This window comes from Ursus maritimus, unplaced genomic scaffold (genome assembly GCF_017311325.1).
Source record: "Ursus maritimus isolate PB19 unplaced genomic scaffold, ASM1731132v1 scaffold_20, whole genome shotgun sequence".
Lineage (NCBI taxonomy): Eukaryota > Metazoa > Chordata > Mammalia > Carnivora > Ursidae > Ursus > Ursus maritimus.
In genome coordinates, this window is record NW_024424453.1 from 55,659,276 (window position 1) to 55,669,820 (window position 10,545).

The 10,545-nt window shown below is 35.8% G+C and overlaps 1 protein-coding gene across 16 annotated transcripts in view; it reads right to left on the bottom strand.

Moving 5' to 3' along the window:
- Positions 1 to 10,545, bottom strand: part of CLASP2 (cytoplasmic linker associated protein 2) — a 181,586-nt gene that overhangs the window by 91,773 nt on the left and 79,268 nt on the right. For all 16 annotated transcript variants that reach the window (XM_040637020.1, XM_040637016.1, XM_040637018.1 and 13 more), the window contains 4 exons: positions 7,243 to 7,313; positions 3,411 to 3,470; positions 2,137 to 2,214; positions 989 to 1,156 (listed from right to left, as the gene is read on the bottom strand). In XM_040637020.1, coding sequence (XP_040492954.1) covers positions 989 to 1,156; positions 2,137 to 2,214; positions 3,411 to 3,470; positions 7,243 to 7,313 — 377 coding nt within the window. The remainder of the gene's footprint in view (positions 1 to 988; positions 1,157 to 2,136; positions 2,215 to 3,410; positions 3,471 to 7,242; positions 7,314 to 10,545) is intronic.

Genomic DNA, 10,545 nt, shown 5'->3' on the forward strand with positions numbered 1-10,545 from the left:
CTCACATTCTGTGAGGAAACCTGCAAATACCTGAGGCCACTGCTTGGGAGTAGAGATGGCACTAGAGATTTTAGCACCTCATAGGGCTAGAGGGATAGAAAATTACAGTTAAGGCTGCCAAGGCAGCAAGGGTTTGAGGAAGCCAACATAATGATGAGAACAGAATTACACAGAAGGGAGTCAGATACTAGGGAGCCAAATTTCCCCTGAGGGATTTGCTAACGTTTTAAGTTGTGCAAAAGACAAGGCAGGAAAGCAGTGTGTTTCTACCAGTCACACAGTGCTGTGTCAGAGTTCTGAAGATGACTTCTGAATCCCCATTACAATTTCTCCATTATAATGCCCTAGAGAGGGGCTGCTTACTGTATGAACTATTTTGGGGGTATTAAAAAATGTATATAAATCAGTGTTTCCCAATATTTTTCACAGACATGAATATACAGAAACAAAATTTGAATCACTAAACTCTTCACCCCAAAAGAAGTTACACTAGCATGTAATCCAACCCTTGAGACACAGACCAAAATGTAGTACAGTTGACCCTTGAACAACACAGATTTGAACTGTGTGGGTCAACTTCTATGCAGACTTTTTTCAACAAATCCAGTACAGTGCTGTAAATGTATTTTATCTTCCTATGGTTTTCCTAATAACATTTTCTCTTCTCTACCTTACTTTATTGTAAGGATACTGTACATAACATATATACAACATACAAACTATGTGTGCATTGACTGTTTATGTTCTCAGTAAGGCTTCCAGTAAACAGTAGGCTATTAGTAGTTAAGTTTTGGGGGAGTCAAGTTATATGCAGACTTTCAACTTCCTGGGGGGTAGGCACCCTTATTGTTCAAGGGTCAACTGCACATTCCAGTTATCATTCTTTCAAGGCTTCAAGTGAAAGCAAGCAGATATTCAATCATCTAATTTAAGAAACTACAAGGATCTGGAGAGGAATAAATCAGTAATATCATTTATATGACCTTACTTGAGACTTTCCTGTGAGCTAGAGGAGGATCTGTCTGATTGTGGAAGAGACGCTACACTGCCAGAACTCTTCAAGTAAGTTTGAAGACTCTTCTGATAAGATGGCTCAAGGGAATTATACAATGTTTCAGCTTCACCAGGAAAGTGGTTTCTAAGACCCATATATGTCCTGTAAAACAAACAAACAGACAAACAAACAAACAACAAAAAAGGGGAAAAAGAACATAAAGTAATAGCTTTATATAAGATGTGTACCTTCAAGAATTAAAATGAGACCATATTAATATATCTACCACATATCAAGTGAATTTTAAAAAATATTTTATTTATTTATTTGAGAGAGAGAGAGAGAGAGAGAGAGAGAGAGAGACGAGGGGCAGAGGGGGTGGGAGAAATAATCTGAAGCAGAGTCCATACTGAGCACAGGGCCTGAGTAGGGGCTTGATCCCACGACTGCAAGACTGTGACCTGAGCCTAAACCAAGGGTCAGATGCTTGGCCAACTGAGCCACCCAGTCGCCCCTCAAGTGAATACTTTCTAAATTTAACAAATTTTGGTGGAAAGCCGGCAGGCTTTTGAGAAAAGCAGATCTCCGTTCAAAATCTGGCTGTGATCCTTACAGTTTGTGTGGCCTTGAGTAAACCCCCAAATCTCCAAACTTCTGTTGCCAATCTATAGAGATACCACCTTTACGGGATCATTTTCAAGTTATATGGTAATATATACCAAGTGCCCCACAGTATCAGGTACTTATTAGCACATTCTCAATAAAAGACAGTTATTTTTATTCATAACGAAAGTGAGGATGTTATGATGGAATAGGAATACTGATGATTATACAAATAATGATGTGAAGTCAACTACTAGCGATTTGGTACAGATTTTTTAGAAGTAATCTCTACACCCAACATAGGTTTCAACTTACAACCCTGAGATCAAGAGTTGCATGCTCTTCCAAATGAGCTAGCCAGGGGCCCCATATAGCCAGTACAGATTTAATGGGAAAAAAATCTTTCTCAAATTTACTAAAGAGCTAATCAAGTAGAATACTTGAGACACTTCTGGTATTTTCATTCTTCCAGTATAATTCCTTTCAAAGAAAAGATCCAAGTACATTTAAACTGTCACAAAAATACATCACAGACTTACTTTCTTGCCTCCACTCTGGCCTCAGCATCAGCATCATGAATTCCCTTCTTAATAGTTTCAACCAGGACGGCTGCATGTCTATAAAACAAAACATCTTATTTTTTTTAAAGATTTTATTATTTTTAAGTAATCTCTACACCCAACATGGGGCTTGAACACACAACTCCGAGATTAAGAGTCTCATGCTCTACCGACTGAGCCCGCCAGGTGCCCCAAAACACCTTTAGATTCATGAGTAAAACTATACTTCACCACAAATTATACTTACTACCTACGTTACACATCAATCACAAAGGGGCAGAAGAGATAAAAAGATTAATTAGTGCACAATAATAAATCTAAGATTTTCTCATAATCCACCCCACACATTTCATTCACATATGGTTTCCTCCTGATAAGTCAAACATTAAAAAGTTGAATATAATTATGTTTATAAGGAGTCCAGATGATGTATATATGTATAGTACTCACATTTTAAATTCTTAATGAATAAAAAAAAAAACCCTTTGGTGTGGTTTCTCACTTACCCACCAATGTAGAAATGATCTGCTAATAGTATGATTAGTTATGGTCTGACCTAACTGAATAGTAGCTGCCACAAAAGAACTTAAGGGAAACTTAGAATTATATCATGCCTACATTAAACAACAAATTATATTTTTTAAAAAATGGGCTATAAATAGATTTAACGATTTCCATGAAAATGGAAACTCAGCAAGGTATTCAATGTAAACGCAGGTATACCCCAAGCTTCAAACTTGGAATTACTACCACTCAAATAGCCAACTAGCTAGAGACCAACTAGCTGTGCACATTTCCCTCTTGTTCATCTCAGAGCTACATTAGACATCACCCAGTATATTTCTAACCAATGACACCTGACAACTGGCACAGAAAAACTTTCCAATGAATCTCTTCTCTATTTCCTTTGAAAAGAAGGGCTCTCCTTCTATCTTAAATCATTTATTACTTGATTAATTACACCTCAGGAAACCTAGGTTACTTGTCTGGAGATATGTCTTAAAATTTCTGCCCAATTTAATCTTTTATAACCCATTCTACTTAAGAGATCCTCACTCAAACAACAAATAAAGAAGAAAATCATAGCTGCACTGAATAAGAGAAGCTACACTACATCACAGCTTTAAGGGAAAACCAGTACAAGTAACTTTTAAGCAAAAGGAGAAATAATGCAAAAGTAATACCATCTACTTCTAAAGAACTGATGACAATGGGGAGGAGAGGAAAGTAGGAAAGGAAGAGTCAATGCATACCTTTCCAATGAATGAGTCTGCCACTCTTGTAACAATAAATCTAAAAATTCAAATGAACGCCTGAAAAATAAAAGTTAATTACAACCAAGTATTATAACATTATATTAAGTTATATTAATTTAAATGTTAATTTGTTTCTTCTATAATACTGCATTATGTTTTTGGTCATCTTAACTGTCAAATACTTAACTTACTTTAAGGCTCCAACTATTCCTATGCTGAATAGTTCAAAAAACCTTCAGGGTTCCCCATGATTTTACCTTAAACTGTTTGTCAAATATAAAAATTTAATACATTTCATTTAATTTAAAAAATACTTATCAAACACCTACCCTGCACTAGAAATTGAAGATACACAAATGATGACCAAGAAAGATGGAACGGATCTCCCATTTCTGCATTTATTTTCTTTAATATGCATAATTTTTAATCAAGTATTTGTATCTTTTCTCCTAAGCCCTCTAGTTCTCAACTTCTTCAACTGTCTCATTCTTTTTGTTTTTTTTTTTAAAGATTTTATTTATTTATTCGACAGGATAGAGACAGCCAGCGAGAGAGGGAACACAAGCAGGGGGAGTGGGAGAGGAAGAAGCAGGCTCATAGCGGAGGAGCCTGATGCGGGGCTCGATCCCATAACGCCGGGATCACGCCCTGAGCCGAAGGCAGACGCTTAACCACTGTGCCACCCAGGCGCCCCTAACTGTCTCATTCTTGAGTTTCTCTTCTTTCTTGGCATCGGATGACACAGTTCTCCCTTCTTTTTCTTCTTTTATTAACACATTTCCTCCACCTTCCCTTAAATAGGTGCTCACCTGGTTGGTGCTGATCTCAGCCCACTTCTCTTTCATAGTCTTTACTTGGGAAACAACATCTGTATCATCTGTACCCTTAGCTCTGACTATCGCTATGCTTCTCACATCTAGGTCATTATCTCCAGCACTGGTTCTTCAATTCAGCTGTTAAGTCAAAGTTTCAAGCAGTTCATGGTTGAACTGGACATCCCTACATAGGCGGAAACTGTCAACTCAAACACTACATACAAAAGAACAAAGTAATTCTTACCCTCTCAAATCCATTCTTTTAGCTCATATTATATAGTTTAGAAAATGAGAAACAGGGGTTTAAATTAATTTGCCTAAAGTGACAGGACCTAAACCCTGGCTTTCTGATTCCAGAACTCACAGTCTGAAGCACTTGATATCACCTCTTCATCCATATCCAATGATCAGATTTTCATTTCTACACCCAGAATCACTTGAATTATTTCCTGAATAAAATCTTCAATTAATCATCATCAATACAGCTCTAGTTCAGACCCCGCCCCTCTTACATAAGCTATAAGAATTCCTACTTAATTAAACCAATACTTCTCACTGTCCCTTTTAAATCATTGGTCATAGCTGAAATAAAAACTAAGATGGATGACACTACCTCCTCACTAAAAACTGTGAAAGTATGGAGCAATGTCAAAATTTCTCTTTGTAGACATTCAAAGCCCTCTATATTCTGACTTCAACCTACTCCTGCCTTCACCACACACCCCCTGCGTCCCGTTAGCCTCTTTTCCTACTGAGACTTTCCATTTATCACGTGTTCTGGCTTCGATGGCCTGATGGCTCAGAAGCACTCAGCAAGCTTACATCTCTGCGTAGGTTACACCCACTCAATTCCCCTAGTTATTGAATTGCTCCCCATTTTCCAGTCAATTTTATGATGCATTTCCTGACCCTCTCTTCCCTGTCACATTCCTATTTCTCCAATTACCACTTTCCTCAATGTAAGACAGAGATTGGTAAACCTTTTCTGTAAAGGGCCAGACAGTAAATATTTTGGACTTTGTGAACCACCTACAAGTCTCTAGCTCATATTTTTCTTCTTCCCCCCTTTATAACCACTCTTCAAAAATGTAAGAAATAATCTTTGCTTGCAGGCTGTACAAAAACTAGACTGGTTGGACAGATTTGACTAGCGAGCTGTCATTTGGTAACCTCAGATATAAGAGACCGGTGATTTTAAACAACTATTGCCAAAACTCTGAACTGCTTAAAGGCAATAATGTCTCTTTCAGCTTCTTCCTAGCAGTCAAAGTACTTAAAATACATATTTATCAAGTAAAAAGAGAGTTTTTAAATAATTTTCTTTGTTACTCAAACAATAGTTACTGAAACAATAATGACCAAATGAATAAGAACAGATTTTATAAGCATATAGCAATAGAAATAATATCAAAACATGATCAGATAAGACTATAGCTTAAATTGTTGTGAACCAAACGTGTTTCATTGCAAATATAAAAAATATATTTTCTTATGTCTGCACTCTTGCAAAAATCATTTACGATGGTTTTTGAATAAAATAAATCAAGCCAACATAATTTTTAAATAGTTAAGAAACTGAAATCAAGAAAAGAATATGAATTCAAAAAAGATGGGTACATGTATCAAATTAGCATATAAAATACGGTACTTAAATGTCTTTATTTTTAAAATTATTTCTAAAATTTATTTTTATGTAAAGAGGTAAAAATAAGTAGGGTGACTAACATAACATAATAAAAATTTATTATTAAAAAATAAATAAAATTTCTTTTTAATTGTACTTGACATACAATATTGTATTAGTTTCAGGTGTATAAAAGAGTGATTTGACATTATAAAATGTTCACCACAATAACTGTAATAATGACCTGTCACCATACAAAGTTAAACAATATTATTGATTATATTTCTTAGTTGTACTTGACATAAACATCCCTATAACTTATTCATTCTATAACTCAAATTGGTGCCTCTTAATCCCCTTCAACCTATTCTGCCCATCCACCCCTCCCAGGCAACCATCAATTAGTTCTCTGTATTTATGAATGTTCATTTGTTTTGTTTTTGAAGATTCCACATATAAGTAAAATCACATGGTATGATTCAGTTTTGCTTTCTTTTTCTTTCTTTTTTGTTTTTTTAAGTAGGTTCCATGCCCAGCATGGAACCCAATATAGGGCTTGAACTCACGTTCCCTAGATCAAGACCTGAGCCAAGACCAAGAGCTGGACATTCAACCAACTAAGCCACCCAGGTGTCCCTGATTCAATTTTTGTACGAATGTATGTGTGATATATGTATGTATGTATTTATGTAAGTAAGTACTCTGAACACCCAACAGGGGGCTCCCAACTTATGACCTGGAGATCAAGAGTCACATGCTCTTCCAACTGAGTCAGTCAGGCGCCCCTGATTCTTCACAGTTTTCTTAAACATCAAATGTACAAATCTTGTTTTTGTTGTCTTTAGTATTGATGGTGACAGTGATGACATTAAAAAACAGTAGAAATCATAAGGAGAGACAGAGACTGACAGATTGACCTGATATGGCTATTCACTCTGTTCCAAACACTACACTGAATTCTACTGATGTGTATCTCATTTTAATGTCTATCTCATTTTATCCTAACAATTCTATGGGATCAATATCATTAGCCATCCTAACATATGTAGATAATGAAGTTCAGAGCAGTTTAAATTGCCCAAGGTAGGACAATCAATGGCAGTTGTAGGACTCTAGCAAAGGCCTGACTCTAGACTCCATCCTCTCTGAAGACTAGGCAACCAGTGGCCCAAAGAAACCAAAGCTTAATATGATAAAACTGAGAAACACGAGTGGTTAAAATGATCATTTCATTCCTTTTTCCTTATAGGACATAAGATAAAAAAAAAAAAATTTACTAAGGTCTCTAGAAGTCAAGAAATTAGTGACAACTAATTTCTGCACCAGAATAAGAATTAAACATAATACAATATTAAAGCTATACTAAAATTTTTTTTCCCTCAAAACTTACCTTCTTACAGGAACTGATTTTGATGTGCAATTGCTTGTTATTAAAGGTATAAGTCTGGGTACATGAGTATGCTGAAAAAGATGTTTTAGAAAAGGTTGAAAAATATTGTCCATTTCATATAATCCCTTCTTCTATTTGCCTTACAACCAAGTATTTAGATATATTGGAACAGAACAAAAAAAACCCATAAAATCAGATGTGGAAAGAATTTAAAACTGTCAGTTTCCCCAATTAAAGTAACAGTAATAATGACATAGTTTCAGAAGGGCAGGTGTGGGTGAAATACTATATAAGAAAGAAGTTAACTGCGTAATTGCAAAGACCTATTAGGACAGTGTATTTTGGGAAGGGAGTACTAGAGGGAATGGGCATGCATCTGTCATGCTTTCTGAGGTGCCATGGCTACTGCTGGTGGAAACTAATAACTACTAAGTCATCAAAGCAAGTAACCAGAATGAATCTGCACACCTAACTACTGGGAATGCACTTGGAAATGGTGATTTTAATGTAACCTTCATTGTGGCTGAACCACAGCTGTCTAGAATTCAGGTAAAGTTCAACAAATACAATCTTTTTTTTTTTTTTATTTTAAAGATTTATTTATTTGAGAAAGCAAGAGAGAGTGTGTGCCCGTGCGGGGGGAGGGGCAGAGTGAGAGGGAGAGAAAGAATCTCAAGAGGACTCCCTGCTGAGCGCAGAGTCCATGATACAGGGCTGGATCCCATAGCTGAGATCATGACTTGAGCTGAAATCAAGAGTTGGACACTTAACTGACTGAGCCACACAGTTGCCCCAACAGATATAATCTTCTGATTTTTATATCAGTAATTCTTAAAAGCTCTTCTATAGTGAAGTAAACACTAAAAAGTACATAAGAGACAGAAGAATAAAATAGTAATCTAAGCATACATATTTGATGCTTCAAATATCCTACTCTTTCTTCTGAGCTAATGGTACAAGATGGACTACTTAGAAAGCCGGTTCTGACATGAAGTCTAGCATACAGGATATTAAGAAGTGCCCTTGGAATCAACACCTGTAGAAGGGAGGTGAAGGAAGCAGGAATTGGGAGATGAAGAAATCAATCTGATTCAGCCACAGGATATCTTCGCTAAAAGCCATTAGGGAGCTCTGGAGTTAAAATGGCCCTTTGGAGTAGTATGGAATTGGTTTAAAATGGCTAAAACCTTACACTTCCACCTCAATCAGTTATTGGATGTGGGTCATAAAGGGTAGGGACAAGACTTGGAAAAGGCAGCTCTCTGCAGCTGAGGCAATCCTTGAAGAGGAGGCTGCTAAAGGCTGTCTGCCAGTATTCCAGTATTGGAAAAACAAGTCTTTCACTGAAGGAGAATATTTATCACATCTGTGCCTGTTATAACTAACTCAACCAAAATAAAAGTGCAAACTTTTTTCAGCTATTACAGAGGAAAACCACCTATAGTCCTGAAGTTGTTCAAAACGAGAATTACAGAACACTCAGCATGAAAGGGCTCTGTGGACTTGTTTCCTACAGCACCCAGAAGAACCCATTCCCCAAACACTGCTGTGGAGTTAAAGCCCAAGGAGACTCCCCAGTCACAACACACCATATAGGTCTTACCCACCATCCTTTCCCCCTCTCTCATAACCTCCCCAAAACCCTACTGCTGATGAGCCCACATTCAACACAGTGGGAGGGATAGGGAGATACAGTGACCTATTACTACAACATATTCAGGGGGAGCTGCATCAAAGGAAAATAAAAAGTGAACCTCACAGTTACAAGTGACACATTTCAACTAAACACCAAGTCAGATGATTTAGATTTTAATGTTAATACATTTTCAGAGTCCTGGGATCAAGCCTGCATTGGGCTCTGCACTCAGTGGGGAGTCTGCTTTTGTCCCTCTCCCTCTGCTCCTCCTCCAACTCATGTGTGTGCATGCACTCTGTCTCAAATAAATAAAAAACAAGGCATGCAAAGATAAATATGCACCAAAAACTGGGTACACACTAAATCAAACGAATTACGCAGAACCAATTAAAAACTGGTTAGTAAGAGTTTACTAACAACGGTCAGGAATGAAAGAAGTAAAAAACTACAATTTTCAATTGCTGAAAATGAAAATGTTTTTGTTCAATTTAATGGTTAAGAGAAAAACAACATGAATGAGATAAAAAGTAAACTTTTTTTAAAATGTGAGGGAAGAAAAACAGAGGCTTTATTCTGGACCTGATCAAGAATAAGGAACTTCAAAGAAAATAAGAAACTTGTAAGAAAAAGCACAATGAACAGAAAACAGAAATAACAGGAAAAAAAACACTATTTCAAAATGGTAATAGTAAAAAACTTTGACCATACATAAAACAAAGCAAGGATTGTTAGGAAAATGAAATTGACAAAAATCTAAAATCAGAATTTGCCAGATAAAGTACATTTTAAAAAAATGAGACCATAAAGATTTTGAATAATATGAAATATCAGGCTAGATTTAGAGATGAACAAAGTACTCAATAAATAAACAAATTCCATATTCTGCAAGTACTAAAAGACTACCTATATAAATTTAGGATGTACCAGGACACAAACAGAATTCAAGGCATTCACTGAAGAAGAAACTGTATATACAAATTCTCTGATCAGAACGTAATGAAATATACTAAGGATGACAAGAGTAACAAAAGAACCGACTGAAAATGCAAATAATATCATTATGTAATTCAAAGAGGACATTGAAATGAAAATTACAAGTGATAAATATAATTCGGTAAATCTAAATCGCTGTGATGCTGCCAATGCCAAACTCACAAGAAAACCTACAGCCTTATAATATTAAATAAGAAAAACTGCACCAAATTATCTAAGGACATACCACAAAGATCTAGGAAAAAAAAAAGAAGCGAATACAAGTCAAAGAAAGGAATTAAGGAACTAAAAGATTAGAAAAAACTGAAGAACACCCTTGAAAACAATAAAACTAAAATCTGAAGCTTATAAAAGAACCATAAACAATGCTTCTGGCAAATGTAAAAAATAATAATAGTAATAATAATAATAATAATATTGTAACAAGAAAAAATGGTAATAGAACCACAGTGGTAGAGACTTTTTTTTTTACTTAAGAGAATACAGTATACAACCTCATGACAAAGATTCTTAAAATCTATATGAAAAGGATATGCTGAGATAATACAAGTAACAATTCAAAAACAATTCAAAATGAAATACAAAAGTGCCCAGAGTCTAAAATACTAGAAAAGTCATTAAAGAACTTCCAAGGTCAGCAAGCCCGAATAATAGAATAATGTAAAAAAAAAAAA